This window comes from Lutra lutra, chromosome 2, assembly GCF_902655055.1.
Source record: "Lutra lutra chromosome 2, mLutLut1.2, whole genome shotgun sequence".
In the NCBI taxonomy this organism is placed as follows: domain Eukaryota; kingdom Metazoa; phylum Chordata; class Mammalia; order Carnivora; family Mustelidae; genus Lutra; species Lutra lutra.
In genome coordinates, this window is record NC_062279.1 from 141865015 (window position 1) to 141889320 (window position 24306).

The window sequence follows — 24306 nt, forward strand, 5'->3', positions numbered from 1 at the left end:
AACAGAGGCTCTCAGCCCAGGAGCCTATAAGGAACTGAATCTGCCAACAACCTTGTGAACTGGAAGCAAATGACCTCCATTTGGGCTTCAGATAAGACCTGAGCTCTTGAGGATATGTCCGCATTCTAGCCCAGCAGAGGATGAAGCCAAGTTATGCCCAGGCTCCTGACCCACAGAAACTGGGAGATAACAAATATGCCTTCTTTTATATCACTAAGTTTGTAGTAACAGTGTTGTTCAGCAATAGACAATACAGAATCTTTGTGAAATGTATGCGATTTTTCCAAATGCAGTAACACTTAAAAGAAAAATAGTATCTTTTCCCATTACCTCTCAATAAATTTGTGAAAACTACACAATTTTATAGGGTATTTGAAGAGCATCACAAGAGAGTTCACATGATGGGCTAACGGCCCTAAATCTTTCTCAAGTGAGACTCAAACTGAAGCTACCAGAGGCATTTCATTATTCCTATCACTATTTATTTTTTATTCCTATCAGTTTTTATTTATTTTTTTTTAAAGATTTTATTTATTTATTTGACAGAGAGAGATCACAAGTAGACGGAGAGGCAGGCAGAGAGAGAGAGAGGGAAGCAGGCTCCCTGCTGAGCAGAGAGCCCGATGCGGGCCTCGATCCCAGGACCCTGAGATCATGACCTGAGCCGAAGGCAGCGGCTTAACCCACTGAGCCACCCAGGCGCCCCTCCTATCAGTTTTTAAAGGGAAGTATATTTCCACCTCTGTCAAGTGCCCACTGCTATTTTAGAAAGTATACAGAATAAAGGAAAAAACTCTTCGACGTTTAAATATTTATCTTCTTTACTACCCACACCCCCATCCCCCAAAACATTATCAACTGCTAGGTATGTGTTCCATACCCAAAACTTCCTAGCAGTTCATTTACCAACGACCTTCTATTATGAGGCTCATGAGCAACAGATGCCTAAATACAAACAGACCGCAATGTTCGGTGCTACTATATCTTAATCAAGAAACTACACTTACATAGCTTTTGCACTATTTGTCAACGCTCTCAATGACTTTGTCACAATCACTCAATTATATCTCCCGTATAACTTACTACGCAGAAAAGAAACGACAAATTATTGGCCCAGACTTAAATATTAAGACACAAGCAACAACAAACTGCTTTGCAAGTAAAACAAAGAACTGGTGTTCCGAAAGTCTCAGTCACACTTGTGCACCCACGCCACTGCTATGTGACATCACATCATAAACACACACACCTGAGAGCTCATAGCTCTCGGGCAGCATAAGACATACAGTCAAACCCCCTTCTCCCATCCACCACACACAGCAAGGAAGTACTATGTCCACGTGTGTCCAATAACCGGAGAGCTAAGGCCGAAGCAAGGTGCACTGTGAAAGAGACTAGCTCTTCTGAGGTTACTGAAACAGCTGACTCGGATTCTCAGGAAATGTCCGACAGAAATGTCTGGGATAAGGAAGACAGTGTTTCCATTTTAAAGCAGTAAGGGCCGAGAGAATGTGCACTCTAGTGAGATGCTCAGTCATAATGGAATGAGAATAAACCAAGACCCAGGCTCCATTTGTCTGTAGCAAAAACCTCCCTACACAATAGAAGGTTCCTGAGAACAATTCTGCTGTTTCCTTTTCAAATCTTAAGAAATAATTAACATTCAAGGTAACAAAAGATAGAAAGATGATTAGAAAAATTACTCACTCTTTTCATTCTCTCTCCAATTCTGAGACTCCACTAAATCACCTGAATGCATAGCAGACATGATCTTCTGTGCAACACTGGAGAGTGGTATCTCACAGAGATCAAAGCCTACAAATGCCTCATAATTTTCCATTTTCATAAATCCTAAACATAAGATAAACATAACATCCACATATTAATTTTGAGACTTCAAAGTAAGCAGCACATTACAGCCAGAGGCATTCATACAAATTACTCTAATAATGACCATGGAAAATAGGTAGCAGTTGCCTCCATAATCAATGATGCAAAAGTAAGAATGGAGCAAGACAGAGGCTCACCTGGAATATCCTGGTAAACAGGGAACAAAGAATACATTTTCTAGTCAAACAATTTTGAAGCAAGCAACCTATTCATGTTACTTCCTGAGGTCTGAAGCCAATGGCTGTTATAATCTTCAAATATACAAATCTAATTACAGAAAAATTATTTTAATTTTTAATCAAATTTAATTAAATAAAAATATTTAATGGACTTGGGTAATTTATCTGATAGACACACAACCTGACATCATCTTGTGCTTACTGCTCAGCTCTACTGGCCCCTGGGCTGGGCCAGTAAAGGTCTGGAAGAGACAGTACAAATCATCAAGTAGCTGGTCATGCATCTATCCTATCTGGCACAAATCTGAACAGAATTTGCTTTCATGAGCCAGGAAACCAGGTGACATATTTTTCCACATTACTGGAGAAAAGAAAAATTTGAAATAAATTCTCTATTCCACTCTAGAATAGGAAAAAAATTTAAAAAGGAACAAGTTGCCCATGAGGAGCTAATACCAAAATCTTAGACAACATTTGTTATAAATTTTTCATGCATATTTAGATTTATTTAATAAATATAAATTTTTCAATAATGTAAAAATACTATAATTGGCAAGATATTTTTGTTCAACGGATTATAAAAATTATCAAGACTTATCTGTCACCTAAGTGTACCCATGTTCTGATGGATATAATTAAAGAATTCCACAAATACCACCTAAAATGCATAGCTTTTAGACTGGCATTCCATATTAAAAAGGCAATATATTCTGGAGCAGGAATATTCTTTTTTTTTTTTTTTAAAGATTTTATTTATTTATTTGACAGAGAGAAATCACAAGTAGGCAGAGAGGCAGGCAGAGAGAGAGGAGGAAGCAGGCTCCCTGCCGAGCAGAAAGCCCGATGTGGGGCCTGAACCCAGGACCTGGGATCATGACCTGAGCCGAAGGCAGGGGCTTAACCCACTGAGCCACCCAGGCGCCCCATTTTTTTTTAGGAATATTCTTGAAGGTAATACTCTAGCTTCTTGTTCCTCTATAAATCTTGTGTTATATGTATCACAGGCCACATATAAATCAAGCACTCAAGAAGCATTTGATGTTATAATGGATACATAAGCTACCCCAAATGATTTCATACTACTCAAAATAATTTCTATTTGTCCAAATAATATATTTGTATCCCAACTAATACAATCTAAGACTTAAGTATTTTCACTCCAGAGAAACTGATTAAAATAGCATTACACATCCTCCGAGAAACCACTTGTACGGTATTTCCAAAATGTGTAAGTCACATGGAACTCCAAGTACCATTAAGATCTGTCCTGTAGAAATTCTGAGCCCCCAGGACCCAGCTACTAAAATGAACAATGACCATTGTTCATTTTAGTAGCTGGGTCCTGGGGCACAGGACACAGGGCACAAATAGGAGCAGAGAGTCTCAAAGTCTACAGCAGGGAATTACAGGAATTACAGTTTGAGTGGCTGAGTTTTACTTTATAACCAAATACGAGGGGAATTGGCTATTCCATATATTAAGGTCCACAGGTTTAACAATGCTGATTCTAAGTTCTGCAAAGGTTTAAAATATTTAACAGTAGAAAATTTCCATTTCTAAAAAAATAGTGAAGGAGAGAGAGAACTAATTCTATTAAGAAATATTTACATTATATAATAATATTCTTTCCCTGTAAGTAGAAAGTTACCAGAACTCAATGCCACCAAGCAAATGTTCAATTCAAAAAAGCACTGGTACTTCGAACATACTATACACAGAAAAAAACAAACCAATGTGATACTTGAATTAAATGAAATATTCCATTGGCCTCAAATTTAAAATATTAGTAGGGTTTATTAGATCTATTTTCCTAATATATAAAACATTAAAACATAGCATATTTAGTAAAGATTCAGTTTTTAGTAATTTTCAATCTTCGAGACCAACAGCCTTAATCTTTGACTGGTTTTCTAAATTCTCCACGATATCTTTCAGATAATCTTCATCTTTTAAAAAATATACATATAATTCTCTTTCCATTTGATGCAGTTTATTAGATGCCAAAATTTTTCTCTTTGTCTTCACATCAGCAAGAATATCAGTAAGAAGATGATTTAGCTTATTCAACTGGGATTCAACTTGATGAAACTGCTCTGTTAACTCCTAAAAAGAAAATAAAAATGCTTTTACTACAAAAGCACTATTTGTAATAGCAATTATAAATTTAAAATGTAATTTACAGGCAAAGAATCCAAACAATAGGGGCACCTGGGTGGCTCAGTCTTTATCGCTCAGGACATATCTCAAGGTCCAGGGATGGAGCCCTGACTCTGGTTCCCTGCTCAGCAGGGCATCCGCTTCTCCCATGATTTTAATGAAAAATGAACTTCAATTAAAAGGGTTTTTTAAAGATTTTATTTATTTATTTGACAGAAAGAGACACAGCGAGAGAGGGAACACAAGCAGGGGGAGTGAGAGTGGGAGAAGTAGGCTCCCCACCAAGCAGGGAACCCAATGCAGAACTCCATCCCAGCACCCTAGGATCATGACCTAAGCCAAAGGCAGGGCCTAACGACTGAGCCATCCAGGCACCCCTAAAAATCCACAGGTTTAATATAAATTCTATGTAAAATCAATTGCAACAGCTTTTCATAGGTAATTTTAAGGGATTCAAAGCAAACTGTTCCTCCCTGAAGAGTCCTTGATACGTACACTGTAGTGCATATTCATGCATTCAGCCTATTACCAGAAGTCTACCATGTGCCAAGCACTGTTTGAGAGACTACTGACAGAAGAACACCATCTCCTTCATGGAGCTTATACTCCACTTAACCGACTGCACCTTGTTTTAGCCTAATCTTGGTCTACGCTAGATAAAAGTGGTACTGAGAAAGTCTTGAAATGAAGCAATTACCCATAAAAGAATCACCTCAACAGAAATCTCCATTTTTCTTTTTTTCACAGTGTTACAGAAGATAGAATTACATGTAACATTCAACAACCCCAACTTGCCATGTAATTCTCCTCCTTAAGAACTTAAACATGCCACCCACTCATGCTTGCTGTCCTCTCTCGCTCTCTCAAATAAATAAAATTTTTAAAACAAACAAACAAAAAAAGGGTTGCCTGGGTAGCTCAGATGGTTAAGCATCTGCCTTCAGCTTAGGTCATAATCTCTAGGTCCTAGACTCTAACCCCCTGGCAGACTCCTGGCTCATCAGGGAGCCTGCTTCTCCCTCTCCTTCTGCCTCTCCCCCATGCTCATGCTCTCTCTCTCTAACTCAAATGAGTAAACAAAATCTTCTATTTTTTTTTAATATTAATTTATTTGAGAGAGAGCAAAAGAGAGAGCACAAGCAGGGGGCAGAGAAAGAGGAAGAGGGGAAAAGCAGATTCCCCACTGAGCAGGAAGCCAGATGTGGGACTCAATCCCAGGACCCCAAGATCATGACCTGAGCCAAAGGCAGACAGATGCTTAACTGAATGAGCCACCCACGCACCCCTAAATCTTAAAAAAATAATAATAATAAAGAAAAAGAACCTAGACATGCCAGACCCTTTACATTTAACATACAGCCTCACTTCCTAACACCAAAAGCTGTTTATTAACAAGTTTCCATGGCTTTCTAATCATGTATTCAACTTCTGTAAATTTCCAGCCACTATCACCAAAGAGAAAATCTATAGCTCTATCTCAACCTTTTGTACATTCTCACCGTGGTCCACAAGCATGGGGATCACCTGGGGTATTTGTGAATACAAATATGAATACAAATGCCTGCACCCCACGCCACACTAAATTACTCAAACTCCAACAGGCTCCCTGGTGATTCTAATAAACAAATTCAAGAATGACTGCTTTACACCAGTCATAAATGCCAGTTTCAGAGAGTAATTACACTTTAACAAAATCAAGTAATACTTACATTAAGTGGTTCCCTTGAAGAAAAACTTGGTAAACTTGAATGAGAAACTACAATCTCACCTTCAGTTTCAGTACTAAAGATCTTAATAGTTGCTAAAATAATATTCCTATAGATACTGAAAAATATCCCTCATTAATAACAAAAGTGAAAATTAAAATTTATACAGAAGGCATTTTTATATTTTACTGGGTTAGGGAAAAACATTAAATGATGACTCTCAATAAGATTATAGTGAAATCACCATACTTTAGTGATTCTAGGATGCAATCTTTCACATTTTAAAACATCTGAAACCCATAGCAATTTATAATTGAGAGCATCATGTAATTATTAGCCACTAGTAAGAAATGTTTTATCATCAACACTAAAAAAATTTTTTATTTTGATAAAAACACTTAACATGAGATCTCCCCCTTAACAGATTTTTTATAAGAGTACAACAGTACTGCTAACTACAGGTACAACTTTTTTTTTTTTTTTAAAGATTTTATTTATTTATTTGACAGAGAGAGATCACAAGCAGGCAGAGAGGCAGGCAGAGAGAGAGGGGGAAGCAGGCTCCCTGCTGAGCAGAGAGCCCGATGCGGGACTCGATCCCAGGACTCCGAGATCATGACCTGAGCCGAAGGCAGCGGCTCAACCCACTGAGCCACCCAGGCGCCCCTACAGGTACAACTTTTTAGAGCATGGATGTACCTTCCAGAACTGACACTTTGTATCTGTTGGTTAACAACCCGTTTCCCCCTCCAATCCCAATGTTCTTCCCTCTGCCTCTGTTGAGTTTGACTATTTAAGATATCTCTATAACTGAAATCATGCATTATTTGTCCTTGTGACTGGTTTATTTCATTCAGCATAATTTCCTCAAGGTTCATCCATATTGTCACATATTATAGGATTTCTATTTATTAAGGCTGAATAGTACTTTGTGTGTATATATCACATCTTCTTTATCCATTCCTCCATTGGTAGATATTTAAGTTGTTTCCATAACCTGGCTATTAGGAATAATTACAATGAATGTAGGAGTGTTAATAATTCTTCAAGATCCTGATTTCAGTTCTTCTGTTTAAATACCCAGAAGTGGGGCGCCTGGGTGGCTCAGTGGATTAGGCCACTGCCTTCGGCTCAGGTCATGATCTCAGTGTCCTGGGATCGAGCCCCGCATCGGGCTCACTGCTCAGCAGGGAGCCTGCTTCACCCCCCCCCCTCTGCCAGACTCTGCCTACTTGTGATCTCTCTCTCTGTCAAATAAATAAATAAAATCTTTAAAAATAAATAAATAAATAAATAAATACCCAGAAGTGCAATTCCTGGATCATAGGGATCATTAATTTTTTTGAGAAAACTCCATACTGTTTTCCACAGCAGCTGCACCATTTTGGACTCCTACCAGTAGTGTACAAGGGTTCTAATTTCTCCACATTTTCACCAACACTTTTTGATTTTGCTTTTTTTTTTTTTTTAAAGATTTATTTGAGAAAGACAAAGTGCATACACATGGATAAGCGGGTGAGCTAGGGAAGGGCAGACCAAGCAGCTGGATGCAGACCCAGGAACCATGAGATCGGACCTGAACCAAAACCAAGAGTCAGACACTTAAGCGACTGAGCCACCCAGGTGCCCCAATTTTGCTTTTTTACTACTAGCCACTCTAACAGGTATAAGGTGATATCTCATTGCAGTTTTGATGTGCATTTTTCTGATGATGAGTGACACTGAGCAACTACCCAGATACCTGTTGACTGTCTGTATGTCTTCTTTGGAGAAAGCTCTAGTCAAGAATTTTTAAAAGAATTTTTAAATTGGATTATTAGTCTTCTGCTAACACCAACATTCTCAATGAATAGCATAGAAAAATAAAGACAACTACTTTGAGTCCAAAAATATCACAGAAGAACTGCATGTTAAGTGTGAAGCTTTGAAATATCCTAACCATTTTAACCGTGTATATTTCATTTAATGTATACATTCAAGAGTGATACGATAAAAATCTACCCACACCTAAAAGGTATCTTCTAATAAGTATTTAATAAAAATTCTCAATAAGAAAGTATTGTGTGGGGATGCCTGGGTGGCTCAGATGGTTAAGTGACTGTCTTCAGCTCAGGTTGTGATCCCTAGGATCAATTCCTACATCTGGCTCCCTGCTCAGTGGGGAGCCTGCTCCTCCCTCTGCCCCTTCCCCTGCTTGTGCTCTCTCTAGCTCTCGTGTGTTCTAATAAATAAATAAAATCTTTGGGGTGCCTGGGTGGCTCAGTGGTTTAAAGCCTCTGCCTTCGGCTCAGGTCATGATCCCAGGGTCCTGGGATAGAGCCCCACATCGGGCTCTCTGCTCAGCGGGGAGCCTGCTTTCTCCTCTCTCTCTCTGCCTGCCTCTCTGCCTAGTTGTGACCTCTGTCTGTCAAATAAATAAATAAAATCTTTAAAAAATAAATAAATAAAATAAAAAAATAAATAATAAATAAATAAAATCTTTTAAAACGTATCATGCCTATTTAACAGAAAGGCTTTTTTTTTTAAGCAATTCATAAAATGATGGTATACCATATGATCGATGGTATCCAGTAGACATTTAAACAGTGCTGGTGGGACGCCTGGGTGGCTCAGTTGGTTAAGCGGCTGCCTTCGGCTCAGGTCATGATCCCGGGATCCTGGGATCGAGCCCCATGTCGGGCTCCTTGCTCCGCAGGGAGCCTGCTTCTCCCTCTGCCTCTGCCTGACACTCTGTCTGCCTGTGCTCCCATGTGCTCTCTCTCTCTCTCTCTCTCTCTGACAAATAAATAAAATAAAAAAAAAAAAAATAAAAAAATAAACAGTGCTGGTAACAAGGAAAATAGGTGTGACCCCTCAGAAAAGCAATATGTCAGCATCAAAGGCCAAAAAAAAAAAAAGGAAATACCTGTGAAACTCAATCATCCTACTTCCAAGAATTCATCCAAATGTAAGGATTCAACAACAAAAAGCTACATACACAAGATATATGTGATAGCATTCAAGAGCAAACAAAAAAAATGAAAACTACCAAAAAATATTCAACAGTGGACTGGTTACAAAAATTACTATAACATTAATAATTAAAATTGTTCAGAGGAAAAATGTTTATTTCATAATGCTAAGTGAAAAGGAAAAATAAAAAAGATGTGTAAGTAAATGTGAAAATCTTATACCTTCAAATACTAACAAAAAAAAAGATGGCATAGAAATATTAATAATAGGGCGCCTGGGTGGCTCAGTGGGTTGGGCCGCTGCCTTCGGCTCAGGTCATGATCTCAGGGTCCTAGGATCGAGTCCCGCATCGGGCTCTCTGCTCAGCATGAAGCCTGCTTCCCTTCCTCTCTCTCTGCCTGCCTCTCTGCCTATTTGTGATCTCTCTCTGTCAAATAAATAAATAAAAATCTTTAAAAAAAAAAGAGCAATTAAAAAATATTAATAATAAAAGAATGTTAAGACAAAAAGCGCAGTAAGAATAGAGAAGATCATTATGTAATACTAAATGGTTCAATTCACCGTAATTCAAACCACCAGGATAATAATTCACCACAATTTTAAACTTAGATACACAGCTGCTGTGTAAGTTAGGTAGTTCCTCACAAAATTAAATATAGAATTACCACATGATCCAGCAATTACACTCCTAGGGATATACCCAAAATAAACAAAAACAAGGACTCACATACCTGTATAACCCATGTTCACAGCAGCATTATTCACAACAGCCAAAAGGTGGAAACAACCCAAGTGACCATCAACAGACAAACAGATAAATAAAATGTACTATATGCAAACAATGGGGTACTACTCAGCCATAAAAAAGGAATAAAATTCTGACACATGCTACAACATGGATAAATTCACTGAGACAGAAAGTAGAATAGAATTTATCAGGGCTGGGGAGGAAGGAGTGAAAAGTTACTGTTTAATGTTTCTATTCGGGATGATGAAAAAGCTATGGAAATGTACAATGGTCATGGTTGCGCAATATGTGAATGTACTTTTGTACATAATGCCACTGAATTGTGTATGTACTTTTGTACTTAATGCCCCCGAATTGTACACTTAAAAATGGTTAAAGCTGGGGCACCTGGGTGGCTCAGTGGGTTAAGCCTCTGCCTTTGGCTCAGGTCATGATCTCAAGGTCCTGGGATCCAGCCCCATGTCCGGCTCTCTGCTCGGCAGGGAGCCTGCTTCCTCCTCTCTCTCTCTGCCTGCCTCTCTGCCTACTTGTGATCTCTCTCTGTCAAGTAAATAAATAAAATCTTAAAAAAAAAAAATGGTTAAAGCTATAATTTTACATTTTCTGTATTTCACAATAAAAACATTATTTAAAAAAAAATTAATCACAAGCATTCCTGCTCCAAGGAAAGGTGGGCAAGTTATCCATATCCTCCCATAAGAAAAAAGTGAAGGGGCACCTGGGTGGCTCAGTGGGTTAAGCCTCTGCCTTCAGTTCAGGTCATGATCTCAAGAGTCCTTGGATCAAGGCCCGCATCAGGCTCTCTGCTCAGTAGGGAGCCTGCCTCCCCATCCCCTCTCTGCCTCTCTGCCTACTTATGATCTCTGTGTCTAATAAATAAATAAAAAATCTTAAAAAAAAAAAAAGAAAAATGTAAAAGGCTAAATGAAATATTTTTAAAAATTAGCAAAACAAAAGCTTCCTAAAACCAATGAAGAGTAACAAGACAGAAAAGGAGCTGTAAGTCCATAAAACATCCCACATTGCTAAGGCAAGTCTAGGAGTAGCTTTACTCTAGGGCAAATGCCAATCTTGGAAAATCAGAACCTACGATTCTTGAGACTCACAAGATGAGTGGGAGAAAAATCAGTCCAAGGTCCACAGAACATGGGACATCAAATGGGAGACCTCCTTCATAATAAGCCAAGGACTCACAGTACACCCACAATCATAAGATCAGAATGGTCCAGAAGTGGAAGAGCCCCTGGATAGAAATACATGCCAGACAGGAATCACCTGGGTCCTCCAAAAGACTCTTAGACTTAACTGGTCCTGCCCACAGTGTCTAACGCAAGAGACATGAAGGCAAAAAACACTTAAGGATCTTTTATTCCACAAGAAGCTCTTTTCACCAGAAAGAGAAGGATTTTATTTTTATCGTACGCCTCAATAAATGGTGATGGGACAATTTGCTTATATGGAAAAAAATGTGAGTGTGCACGTGTGCACATGTGTGCAGCTGGGAGACACCCAGGAAGGCCATCTTCAGCAATACAATCTACAATAGCAAAAACTGAAAATAACTTAGATGTCTGTCAACATAACAGATAATTAAACTGTCAGATTTCATAAAATGGAATACTAACTACATAAAAGAGAAAACTACAGGGGTGCCTGGGTGGTTCAGTTGGTTAAGAGTCTGGATGCTCTCATGGGTTGTGAGATGGAGCCCAACCGAGCTCAGCAGGGAGTCTGCTTGAGATTCTCTCCCTCTGACCCTTCCCCGTGCACATGTGCACTCTCTCTCAAATAAATAAATAGGTTAAAACAACAACAACAACAACAAAAACTATAAATGAGCTAGAGCTTTACATACGGCAACATGGATGAAACTCAGCATCTTAATATTCATCAAGTTAGTAAACAATAGAATAAGAAACCACATACATAAACTTCAAAAACATCTAAAACTAAACAATACACAGTCTAGCAGGGCACCTGGTGGCTCAGTTAGTTAAGTGCCTGACTTCGGCTCAGGTCACGATCCCAGGATCCTGGGATCGCGCCCCACGTCCAGGCTCCCGGCTCAGTGGGGAGTCTGCTTGTCCCTCTACTCCTCTCCCCACTCATGCACATGCTCATGCGCTCTCTCTCTCAAATAAATAAAATTTAAAAATATATATACAATCTAAGAATATATATACACAATAAAAGTATAAACAAAAGCAAGCAAATGATATAATTAAATGTAGTTCTCCTTGAAGAAGGAAAGGAAATGCTATTAGGAGAAGCAAGCTGTCACAGAGCACTTCAAAGGTAAAAGCCCTCTATTTGCTGAGACAGGTAAAATACAGGGGTGGTTTGATTTTTTCTTTAAATTTTTAGTGTAAACGTTAGGTAACCTTTTATGTCTGAAATTTCTTATAAAATTTCTTTTTTTTTCCTTTTTTATTTTTTATTATTTATTTATTTATTTATTTTTAAAGATTTTATTTATTTGACAGAGAGATCACAAGCAGGCAGAGAGGCAGGCAGAGAGAGAGGAGGAAGCAGGCTCCCCGCTGAGCAGAGAGCCCGACGCAGGGCTCGATCCCAGGACTCTGAGATCATGACCTGAACCGAAGGCAGCGGCCTAACCCACTGAGCCACCCAGGCGCCCCTCTTTTTCTTTTTTTTAAAGATTTTATTTATTTATTTGACAGACAGAGAACACAAGTAGGCAGAGAAGCAGGCAGAGAGAGGAAAGGAAGCAGGATCTCCACTGAGCAAAGAGCCCGATGCGGGGCTCGATCCCAGGGCCCTGGGATCGTGACCTGAGCCGAAGGCAGAAGCTTTAACCCAATGAGCCACCCAGGCGCCCCACAGAATTTCTTCTTAAAAATTCTATGTACATTGATCAAAATAATCTGAAAAATATATTTATATGTGAACAAACAATAGGATATAAAAAAATAAATTTTATAGTAGGGCAATAGGATTTGGGGTAGTATTTTCCTCATGTTAACGTTATCTTTAGCATCTTTTACAACAAGCATATTTTTTTTTTTAAAGATTTTATTTATTTATTTGACAGAGAGAGATCACAAGCAGGCAGAGAGGCAGGCAGAGAGAGAGGAGGAAGCAGGCTCCCCGCAGAGCAGAGAGCCCCATATGGGGCTCGATCCCAGGACCCTGGGATCATGACTCGAGCTGAAGGCAGAGGCTTAACCCACTGAGCCACCCAGGCGCCCCAACAACAAGCATATTTTTTTTTATAGCATCTTTGGTTACGATGGTGAGTACCCACCTGATCACTAAGCAAAAGCTGATTTCCTCCTTGATATAAGGTGTCACAAAGCATGTCCACATCATTATTCAGTTTGGACAGAAAGAAACAATGTTCTTGAGCAGAAACTGCCAATTGACCTTGTACTAAAGAAACATCCTTTTTTAATTTCTCAGCCACTTCCTCCAGGTTTCCATGGGTTATAAATAATTCTTTTTTCTTATTCTCTCCTTCTAAAAGTTGATAAAGCCTAAAATTTGAAAATAAAAATTATAGGTGAAAATTCTCAAATCAGTACAATTTTCAAAATTATAATCTTTATATTGGGTATTGGGTATCTTTGTGGATATGTAACAGATTAAAAATATTAACCTGGAAAAAAATTAATCTGTCTACTGCTAAATCAAGCAACCAAAAACATTCCAGCTAAAATACTAACTCATTACAGGGCACCTGGGTAGCTCAGTCAGTTAAGCTTCTGCCTTCCACTCAGGTCATGATCCCAGGATTCAGTTCTGCATCGGGCTCCCTGCTCAGTGGGGAGTCTGCTTCCGCCTCTCTCTCTCCCTCTATCATGCTCTCTCCCAAATAAATAAAACCTTTAAGAAAAATAAAATACTGGGCCCCTGGGTGGCTCAGTGGGTTAAGCATCTGCCTTCAGCTCATGTCATGATCTCAGGGTCCTGGGATTGAGTCCTGCATTGGGCTCTCTGCTCAGCAGGGGGCCTGCTTCCCTCTCTCTTTCTCTCTGCCTGCCTCTCTGCCTACTTGTAATCTCTGTCAAAAAATAAAATCTTTAAAAAAAAGGAAAAAGAAAAAGAAAATACTATCTCATTACAGAAACACACATTATAATTACTGTTACCTGCTTCCCACTTTTTCATCTCCCAAATTTTAAATATATTTTTTGACTTTTAACTGCCATTACCCTATTTCAAACAAAGTATGTTTCAGAAATACCGCCCAAGAAAACACTGTTTTCACAGAACACGAGTATGATATAACAGAAATAGCAATGAAGTTGAAACAGAAGACCCAGGTCTGAGTTCTGGCTGTCTTTTGATACCTGCATCAGGTCAACCTCTGAGACTAAATTTTTCATGTCACATACCTATCATTCTAGGATGGTATTGGATTTAAAAGAAAAAAATTAAAAACAAAATATAAAACGTAAAAAAAATGTAAGCAATAAAGAGCTACAGAAATAGTAAACTTGCTACTTCAGTCTTATCCATATTTGTTTAATTAAATTCCTAATGAATATTAGGCCACTTTAACATTTCAAACATTAATGGCAGAAAATCCTTTGGAACAAATGGAAAAATGTGAGGCAGCATTTTCTATATATTTCTGACAAAAAAGGTTTGTTCTTTTTCTTTAATTTCAAAAATATGTATTTTTTAAATTATTTTAATTATTTTAACAAGTTGCAACAGACTTCATAAAACTGGTTCAAGTCCAAGGCTGTGGATTTTGTTGTGGGATGTGACTACACAACTTCAGGGGAAACTATTCTTTTTTTATTTATTTGTTTATTATTATTATTTTTTAAAGATTTTATTTATTTGACAGAGAGAGATCACAAGTGGGCAGAGAGGCAAGCACAGAGAGAGAGAGGAGGAAGCAGGCTCCCTGCAGAGCAGAGAGCCCGACGTGGGACTCAATCCCAGGACCCTGAGATCATGACCTGAGCTGAAGGCAAAGGCTTAACCCACTGAGCCACCCAGGTGCCAGGGGGAACTATTCTTAACTCATGATGTCAGTGTCACCCTTTCCATGTCCCCCACCTCATTAATAAGAAAAAAAAAAAGGAGGGGCGCCTGGGTGGTTCAGTGGATTGTGTGTGTCTGCCTTCGGCTCAGGTTCTGATCACAGGCTCCTGGGATCGAGCCCCACGTTGGGCTCCACATTCCGTGCCCTGCTCAGCAGGGAGTCTGCTTCTCCCTCTGTCCCTCTCCCTGCTTGTGCTTGCTCTCCCCCTCTCAAACAAATAAAATCTTAAAAACAAAAAGAATAGATGATTTTCCTCTACAACTCGAAAAAAATCAGGAGTAAGATCCAGATTGTTGAGGACTTTGACTACTTTAGTCCTCCAATTTTTGTATCCCTATACCATCAACTGGTTTGACATCCAGAAGAGGCTAGGAGGAAGCATTCATTTTCACAGATTCACCTGACCAAAAACAAAGTCAGTTTCTGCCTCTTCTCTCTGCTGACACCTTCTCTGAATGCAATCAGTTCTCTGCCTAGCAATACCGGTGTGTTTCTATTCAACACACCAAGCTGTATTCGAACTCCCTGTAGTTAAAACTCCTGCCTCAATCTCAAATAAGGCATCTAAATAATGGTGCCTAAAGGTGAGTAAGACCTTGTACAGTCACTCCACCAACCCATCCACCTCAGCTCTAAAACAGCTACTCCCAGATGGAAAAGGGAGCAAAATATTCAAAATGAATGAGTCGTACGTGAGAAAAATGAAAGAAGAGAACAGAGGGCCAAAAACAGAGTGAAAAATGTTTTAAACTTCCACAGTGGGGCGCCTGGGTGACTCAGTGGGTTAAGCCGCTGCCTTCGACTCAGGTCATGATCTCAGGGTCCTGGGATCGAGCCCCGCATCGGGCTCTCTGCTCAGCAGGGAGCCTGCTTCCTCCTCTCTCTCTGCCTGCCTCTCTGCCTGCTTGTGATCTCTGTCAAATAAATAAATAAATAAACTTCCACAGTATTAGTTCAAACTTACTCTACAGTATTTCACAAAAACAAAAGAATTACTAAAGAAACAAAGATACACACCTGTGAGTAGAATAGTCCTTAGTATCAATGGTATTCCTTGGATTTATCTGCTGAGATACTAATGGGTCTGTTAGCATTTCTAATCGCTTGTGGAGCATCCTATTACTTTGACTAAGTTCTTGAACCAAATTTTCAAGTTGACGATGTATGTCCCAATGCTTTCTCAACTCAATTTCATATGATAACTGTAGAAGCTCAAAAGATGCTTTTTGCTTTATCAACTGATTTAAAACTAACTCTTGTCTTGCTGTATAACAGTCTTGTTTAGCAATCTGTAGATCAAAATCTCCCTTTACAACGGGCATATTCAATAACTGGGCATTCTCTTTTACCACAGTAGGCAAATTTTTATCTTTTATATGAGAGATTTGTTCTTCGAGTTTCAGAATCTCACTCTTCAAGTTAGAAATTTTAGCATCCAAATTATCTTTGCCTAGAGCCTACACAGAAAAAGCAATTACATTTAAAACAATAAGTATAAAGTTGAAAGTTTTAACATAATTTTACTTCCATTTTAGTTTATCAGATAATGTGCTAATAAAAACTAATTTCATGTTAACAAAAGCCAAAATCACAGCTTAAAAAAGGGAAAGCGTAGGCTAAGCCAAAAGTAAACTGCTAAGTTTTAATACTATTACTACCATATATATACAGTAATGGCTACCAAAAACACACCCCCTGTAGCACAGAAATCACTGAATACAAATGTACACTAAGTTTTTCTCAAAACAAAAATTATCGGGTGCCTGGGTGGCTCAGTGGTGGGTTAAAGCCACTGCCTTCGGCTCAGGTCATGATCCCAGGGTCCTGGGATCGAGCCCCACATCGGGCTCTCTGCTCAGCAGGGAGCCTGCTTCCTCCTCTCTCTCTGCCTGCCTCTCTGCCTACTTGTGATCCCTATCTGTCAAATAAATAAATAAAATCTTTTAAAAAAAAAAAAAAGTATCCCAGTAGCTATTCTCCTAGTCTGTCAGTTGATTTTTTAGCACTTGTAAAGAGTGACAGAACTTCATACTTTATTCTAAAGTCTGTGTCAGTAACATGAACTAACTTGGTGCTCATATTCAGTTTCAGCTATATTTTCACTCAGTTACCTAGGGGTTAAATTATCAAGGCAGCAAGCTTTCCAAGAGTCCAGCTGGATATGTGCACTATATCTATACATTCTCAACTAAAAAGTCAGGGTTTCAGTCCACTGAATTGGGTCCCGGACTTCAGCAGCACCAAACAAGGAGCAAACAAGGCAGAATACCCATAACAAAGCAACAAGGCTCTTTACCCAAACATCATAAAAGAGGGAATTTCAGTGTCCTCTGAGTCTGAACCAACACAAATTTCAAATTCAGAAAAAGTACTGTTTAAAATTAGCTACTGTAATTGGGTTATAATTACTATTTTTGCCCTCCACTGATATGAAGATCTATTTGTATGAAACACTGACACACATCAAAACTAAGCACTGAATAAACACAAAATAAGAAAATGTAACTTATCTTACATTTCTTACATTGTTACAAATGTACTTGTTTCATCCCCCTTCCTAAAGTACTGTAATATTAATACGTCTTCCATTATGAACAATAATTACTATAGGAATCCAGTCTCATTTCTCATGTTTACCTTGCTAGAGAGGCTATGAAGATTCTCCTCTGCCCACTGTATACTTGACTTCATGCTTAAATTACCAGCTTTCAAGTGAATTAACTCATGTTGAGCACAAATGTAGGCTAGCTGCAACCTTGCCATCTCTAGCCGTCTCTCCTCAAGGATTTCTTGATTATCACAAACAGATGGTGCTTGTATATCTAACAGTTGAAAATTTTCTTCATTTGAACTTTCAACTACTTCATGTATACCGGGAAAGAACTGTTTTTTGGTATATAAGGTTAATGCGGCTGTGCTTTGCTCTTCCTGGCTTAGATATTTTTCCAAGGAAAACTGAGATAAAAACACCAGTGGGTTTGTCCCTTGATCCAAATTAGAATGTCTGAAGAACATCATCAATTTAGCAACTCCATCAGTAAGCGCCTGAAGTTCACTATTTATCTTAGTATTCATAGCATTCAGAATTCCTTGACTCTGCTTCAGCCTTTTAGTGGCTGCTTCTTCTTTAGCATTTAACCTCAGAGATCTGTGGCTTGTTACGGAAGCCATCAACTGGCATTTATTACGTCGCTGAATTTTTAGGTTCTTTAATTTCTGCAGAGTTTGAACCTCAATCTCTAATTTATCTAGCACTTTGTCATCCAGGGCAGATGTCTTCGAATCAGAAGTCTTACAGGTTTTAAGAACTTCATCTAATGCTGCTCCTTCTAGGATAGGCTTGCCTGATTTTTGAAGAATGCTAAAAGCTTCCAATTCTTCTTCAGACAATACATTCTGTTCATTCACATTCCCACAAAACCACTTCAGAAATGATTCATCTTCAGCAGTCTCAAACAACCAGTCAAAATCTTCCCCATTAAGAGTATCAGCTTTAGGATAATTGATTTTTTTTAATGTTTCCACAAACTCTTTTCCACAACTCATGGTTTAAATACCCAATTTCTTTGTAACGGATATGGATTTATGTTGATAGTTAGAAAATAAACCCCAATATTAAATTTATGTCAAGTCCATAGAGAAGGGAAAAAATATTTTTAGAATTTGACTTCTCCTGGGGGAGGAAAAACAAGTATTAGACCATAAATAAAATGACTGTTATTTGTAAATGGGCAATACTGATAAATATGACAACATCTGGGAACCATCTAACCCAGAGGGAGTTATAGCTGAAATGTTTGATGAAGATAAACAAAATAAACTAAGATATTACTGAGAACACTTTAAAACAATGAAAACCCGCTTAGCAAGAAAAGTCTTTCCAGGGGCGCCTGGGTGGCTCAGTGGGTTAAGCCTCTACCTTCAGCTCAGGTCGTGATCTCAGGGTCCTGGGATCGAGCCCCACATCAGGTTCTCTGCACAGCAGGGAGCCTGCTTCCCCCTCTCTCTCTGTCTGCTTCTCTGCCTACTTGTGATCTCTCTCTCTCTGTTGAATAAATCAATAAAATCTTAAAAAAAAAAAAAGTCTTTCCAAAGATAGTCATTAAAAACACATTGTATCTTACGGAGCAGATGAGTTCATGCATTCAGTCTTTAATTCAGAATAAATGTCTAAACCAGTCCAAGTCAGCCTGTGGCTGCGCAGCCTCTTCCCCCAACCCGCCGTCCCCAAGTAAGAAAACAAATAAGTAATGTCCCCGAAGAAGAGTCAACAAGATGCTAACCTCCGCGACTCAGTGAGTACCAGCCATTCGCACAGGAACCGATGTCCACAGACGGTCCAGCTACTGCAGGCAACGGCGGGCTCAAGACTGAAGAACCGCCCTCACACTGACCTTAAAACTCAACGAAAGAAGAAAACTGTCACGCTGTGCGGTGAGGGCCGGCACCAGTCTCGCAAGGTGCACAAATACCAGGTCGCTATGCCGAGCACCCAAAACTAACACAACCGTGTAGCTCAACTGTACTTCCGAACAAAAAACTAAAGCAAAATAACCCCAAACCCGAGCACCAAGTACCCGCCAGGGCACGAGCCCCGGAGAACTAAGCACCCGTGGTAAAAACACACGGGCATTTGCGGGTCTGTAGCCAACGCCCCGCCGAACCACCACGATGACCTCCCTAAGGGAGCCCGACGGACGGTGGCCGGCCGCACAAACGCACGTGCGACACGGATGCAGGTCAGTAACACAGCCCAGCGTTAAAGGTAAACCGCACAGACCCTAGCCGCACTGGCCCCGGAACCCGCGGCCCCGCCCCCGCCCAGGCCCCGCCCCCGCCGCGCGAGACCAGCCGCCCGCGGCCCCGCCCGCCCCAAGAGCACCAGACCACCGGCCCTCGACCCCCGCGCCCGCCCGAGAGGACCCGCCCGCGGCCCTGCCCCGCCCCCGCCTCGACCCCCACCGGAAGGCTCCTCACTCTCCCCGGCTACGCGCTCCCCGCCGACGCCCACCTCCCGCTGGCATTCGCACTCCTCGCCCTCTCCCGTAGCTCCAACCCCTGCGGACCCCGACTGTGCCGCGCGGACAAGTACCCGCGCGCCTGAAAGGAGTCCCCAGGGTTGCCTGGAGAGAAAATCGGCGCCGCTCCCACAGCCCCACGCCCCGGAACGGAGAGGCCGGCGCCATTCACCTCTGGAAGCTCCGTTGGCGTCCCTCAGAAGCCCGCCGCCGCATTCCGCGTCTCGCACTGCCTCACGGGAGTGCTGCCACCGCGCGCGCGCAGAGGGCAGAGGCAGGGCGTGGCTTGACCGTCTGCGCAGGCGCGGCGTCGGAAGAGGCAAGCCTGGAGAGGAGGGACTTTGGGGCGGAGTTGAGCAGGGCGCTGTCCCGCCCCCCGGCCCAGCGCCCCGCGGTGCGGGCGAGCTGGTTGGCTCCCTGCCGCGGGGGCGGAGCCGGGATGCGCCGGCCAGGGTGGGGGACTTGGGGCGGGTCGGGATTTGGCTTCCGGAGTGCTGCGGAGGTCGGCGACCCAGGACTGGCACCTCAACGCAGGCGGGTTCGCGGTCCTGCCGTCCAGTTCCCCAGACCCGCATTCTCTAAGTAGGTCGTTTTTAGGGACGGACGGCCGCAGCCCGGGGCCGCCAGGACCAGTTCCGACGAGCGCGCCCCTCGGCAGGTCCCGGGAGCGGACGCGCTGCGGGACCCCGAGCGGGCGGATCTCGTCTGGGGCGGCTCTGGCTCGGCTGTCCTGACTCACTTTACCGGCTTCGGCGTTGAGCAGTGTCTTGCAAAGCCCGCAATCCACGAGCCCTCGCCGGGCCTCGAAGCAAAAGCCGATTTTTCTACATTCCTTTTTCAAAACACAACTTTTTAAAAAAAGGCTTATTCACTTATTTAAGAGCGAGAGCAGGAGCACGGGGAATGGGGAGCGGCAGAGAGAGAAGCGCGCTCTCCGCGGAGCAGGGAGCCTGATGCGGGCCTCGATCTGGCAGCCTGGATCACGACCCGAGCCGAAAGCAGGCGCTCCACCGTCTGCGTCGCCCCGGCGCCCCTCAAAATACAACTTAGAGTTGAAAATATAGAAACGTACGTGGTAGTGTATGGGGGAGGTGAGTCAAGAGGGAAGCTGTTTCCAAGGACTGTCCCAGGCCGAGGATGTGGGTGGTCAGTCCACGAGTGGGGAGACCCCTGCACCCCACCTGCGCAGTCCGTGCGCACCTGGCCGATGCCCTACAACCCGGAGCGGTCACACCTGCGGGGCTGCCCTCGGCATGCGGCAGCGGCCACTTGCATCCCTACCGCCAGTCGTTTCCCTCCCCAGTCTTCCACAGACTGACCTCCCGATGTACGTGCTTCCGGCCCTGTCCTTACCCCAGAGCCGGTTCTCTCACCCCCAGCATCCAATGACCTGAAGGTGGCTTGTCCGAGACGAAGTAGTCTCGGGGGGGAAATGGAAGGGCAGAAGTCTTTCTGAATAATTTTTCTTAATCTTTTTACGGGGAGGGAAAAAAAAGAACCGTCTAAGGCAGAAATCATGGATGCATCTTGAGTGGAAGATACTTATTAATCCTTCATTTGTTTTTTTTTTTTTTTTCTCTTCTGAAAGGCAATAAAGCCTAAAATGATCTGAAAAGCAAAGATTACAGGGGAAAAAATTCAGATTAATATCCTGCCTGAAACAAGCTGGGACTAGACCAGGGAGGAGACTGGTGAGCTCAGAAGCAAGGTTGGAGCCCATGGACCAGGAGAACTCCCCTTGGCCACTGACCTGGGGGGCAGGGATGGGGACTCGTGCCTCCCCACACCCACAGGAGTCCAGCCGCCTGGGAGGAAGTGGAGACTGTGCAGACAGCGCCTTAGGACATTTCGCTGAGGAGGCAAAGTTTGGGGGAGAGAGAGGAGCAGAATTACCCTGGGGAGCGGGTGGGGGAAGGGTTTGGGTTTGTTTTGTTTTCAGATGAGAGGAACTTGGGGATGTTTATAGACTGTGAAGAGGAACTTAGAGGAGGAGAAGGGGCTGCTTTTTGGAAAGATTCCGGTGGGACAGGAGGGTAATGGACAGGAGGATAAAGCATAGGGAACTGTTCTAGAATCCTACATTTCAGTGCAACTCCTGGGTCATTTCCTGGGCCCACAAATTCTCCGTATGACTTTGAATTGCTGACCATGATTATTACTTTGAAAGATGTTTGTGGGGCCAATAAATAAATAAATAAATAAATAAATAAGCCATAAAAACATAAAGTAGGAATCGCGATGTTATTAGCTCCCAGAGTACAAACAACATACAGTGGGCTTAATCATGAAGCCCCCGAAGCTGGCTTTGAAATCTCATCAGGGCATTCCTGTACTTCGGCTGCACTTGGGATTGAAGAAGCAAAACGGTTACACATACTTCCAAGATGAGGTTTCTTTGCTCCAATCAAAATCGTTCGGGGTTTTAGTGGGGTCCTTACAGAGTCAAAAGATGAAGGGAACCCACAAATGAGCTGTGGTGGAAGGAGGCAGGCCAGGCCCTCAGCAGCGTCCACGCCCAGCTGTGAGCCATGGTGGGCTCGCAGATTGCTTTTTCTCCTCTCCTTCCTGTAGAAATCTTCTTTCTCCTGCTGATACTAAAAAGTATTCTAGGTTCTGGACAATATGTTTTTAAATAGTTTAATACTAGATAGAAGTCTGATGTTAAAGATCACTTATTTTTAGATGCAGGTTTGGGTATGGGCAGGGCTCCATTCTCAAACAACGAGAGGAGTTGGAGGCTTTTCCAGGCAGAGGAGTGACATTCTCAGTAACAAAAGTGACAAAAAGGTGGCCAGTGACGGATGCCATCTGGGGGAGAGCAGGAGCAAGCTGGCTCCTGGAGGGGCTGGGAGCTGCCTTGAGGGCAGAACCCAGAGCCAGGAGGGGTGACTTTCAGCATCTAGCTGAGCAAGAAAGTGGCACTCCATTCTTCCTATTAATCCTGCCTAGTCAGAAGCAAGCAGAGGGTATCAAGGAAGAGGGTGTGAAGAAAGTGATTCTGTCTTCCATCACATTGATATTCATGTAACAAAAGTAAAAACTCAGGAACAGGTTGGGGGCAGGGGCTCACCAAGATAGTTCAACTGGGGATGGGAAGAGTTTGGGGATAAAGGGGTTGAGGAAGGGGGCAGTGAGGGGCCTGATGGGGAGTTCGGGGTCTCATGAAGACCCCCCAGACAGGCTGAGGAGGCAGAAGGCAACAAGGAGGCAGTTGAGAGCCACTGGGAGCTAAACGGGCAAGTGGCATAATCCCATTTACATTCTGGAAAGATCCTCATGCAGTTAGCCTGCACTGGGGGCCTGGAGTAGCTAGGGACTGGGAAAGGAGGAAAGGAAATGGCATGAAAAGAGCCTTGCCACCCAATTTTGGGGGCCCTAATCCTAGCAGAAGTGTATTGGGAAGACACATAGGAGCAGGTCAGAGAGGGGACTGGGAGCTGGGAGGCTGGTGAGTGCGTGGGGATGGAAGGGAGCAAGGGCCAGAGTGGGAAGCAAGCATTGAAGGTGCAGAGGCAGATGGGGAGAAAGGAGTCCTCTGGGATTCATTCTGAAGGCTTTGGGGGTGGGGAAAACAAGACCACCTGAGGTCCTTCTGCCTGCCAACAAGAGCTTGGGCAGGAAGGCTGACATGGAGGCAGGCGTCCCCCTTGAGGGGCACTGCCTATAATCCAGGCAGAATATGGAGATGGAATCTGGTGGCCAGAAGGCTTTCCCTGAGGACTAGGGTTCATTCCTAGGCACCCCGACTCAGGGGATGACTTGGGGAAGGTGGGTACCTGCTTTGAGCCGCAGTTTTCCCATCTTTGAGATGGGCCCAGCGTGAGGACAGCGGGCTCTGATTTCACAGAGTGCTTAGCACAGCTGCTGGAGCCCTTCTGAGCTCCATAAAAGGTGGCGGTGATTTAAAGTCCTAGCGATATTTGGAATTTAAAAGTCGCTCATTTATATTCACACCCCAAACCCAGCTGTGTTCTCAGCAGGAATTCCCTTGTTTTCCAGAGGTGCTCCCAGGGGTCTCCAGGTTCAAGAGGTGAGTGCTGCTTCCTGCTGGGGGAGGGTGGAGGTGGGTGCAGGTCCTCTCCCAGACACCCCAGAACCTGCTGGAGGGGATCACTGAACCATTTCCAGTGCGCTGTCATGCCCTAGGGGTGGGGGGAGGAAGTCTTGTTCTGGCTACCCATCTCCCCACTACCCGAGCATTTTGCCCCTAGTTGCCTTGTGCTGGGACCACACCATTTCATATCCCCACCCTGCACAGCAGCAGGCAGAGGCCATGCCTGGGATATTCTGGGGACTCCAAGGACAGGTCCAAGGAAGGTTACTCAGGGTGTACCCCTGCCAGCCAACAGCAGCTGTGTGGAAAGTGCACGTGGCTAAGAACACCTGCTGTCTACTCTAAGGCTGACCACCCCATGGGCCAAGCTGTCCTCACAGGACAGTGCCCCCACCCCAGGGCCAGGAGCAAAGTCAGAAGGCCGGGAGCAAGGGCACCTGGTTGGGAGATGGTGGGGGCGTGGTGGGGTTCCACTTTCATTCAACTGGAGTTGAGTGACTCCAGTGACTGGAGGCAGCAGCGAAGGTGATGTCTCCGTGGTGGCTGGCTGGCAGTGGGGAAGGACCTTGGTCTGTTGGGCCTCCC

At 42.9% G+C, this 24306-nt stretch overlaps 2 protein-coding genes across 3 annotated transcripts in view; both read right to left on the reverse strand.

Annotated features, from left to right (window-relative positions):
• The window catches only part of POLN (DNA polymerase nu), a 154738-nt gene extending 134905 nt beyond the window's left edge, over nucleotides 1–19833 (reverse strand). The window contains exons 1-3 of the mRNA XM_047718644.1: nucleotides 19661–19833; nucleotides 18933–19043; nucleotides 1708–1851 (exon numbers count right to left, since the gene is read on the reverse strand). Coding sequence (XP_047574600.1) covers nucleotides 1708–1851; nucleotides 18933–19043; nucleotides 19661–19673 — 268 coding nt within the window. The 5' untranslated portion in view covers nucleotides 19674–19833. The remainder of the gene's footprint in view (nucleotides 1–1707; nucleotides 1852–18932; nucleotides 19044–19660) is intronic.
• HAUS3 (HAUS augmin like complex subunit 3) lies at nucleotides 3839–19043 on the reverse strand. Of its 2 annotated transcripts, XM_047718645.1 has the most exons (5): nucleotides 18933–19043; nucleotides 17287–18322; nucleotides 15667–16106; nucleotides 12898–13126; nucleotides 3839–4172 (listed from the first exon to the last, which is right to left on the reverse strand). In XM_047718645.1, exons 2-5 carry the CDS (start codon nucleotides 18193–18195, stop codon nucleotides 3939–3941), a joined length of 1812 nt encoding a protein of 603 aa, XP_047574601.1. In that variant the 5' UTR covers nucleotides 18196–18322; nucleotides 18933–19043; the 3' UTR covers nucleotides 3839–3938. The 2 variants fall into 2 exon arrangements, with proteins under 2 accessions (XP_047574601.1, XP_047574602.1); XM_047718646.1 differs by lacking the exon at nucleotides 18933–19043 and having other exon boundaries at nucleotides 17287–18573.
• Nucleotides 19834–24306: the final 4473 nt, after the last annotated feature.

What these genes read in the sequence shown, in the direction of transcription:
- HAUS3 (XM_047718645.1), bottom strand. Translation starts at nt 18,195, where the DNA reads ATGAGTTGTGGAAAAGAGTTTGTGGAAACATTAAAAAAAATCAATTAT. An exon ending in AAGGACTATTCTACTCACAG is followed by an intron (nt 13,127 to 15,666) that starts GTGTGTATCTTT and finishes TTCAAATTTTAG; the next exon opens with GCTTTATCAACTTTTAGAAG. An exon ending in AGCTTTTGCTTAGTGATCAG is followed by an intron (nt 4,173 to 12,897) that starts GTGGGTACTCAC and finishes TTTTCTTTTTAG; the next exon opens with GAGTTAACAGAGCAGTTTCA.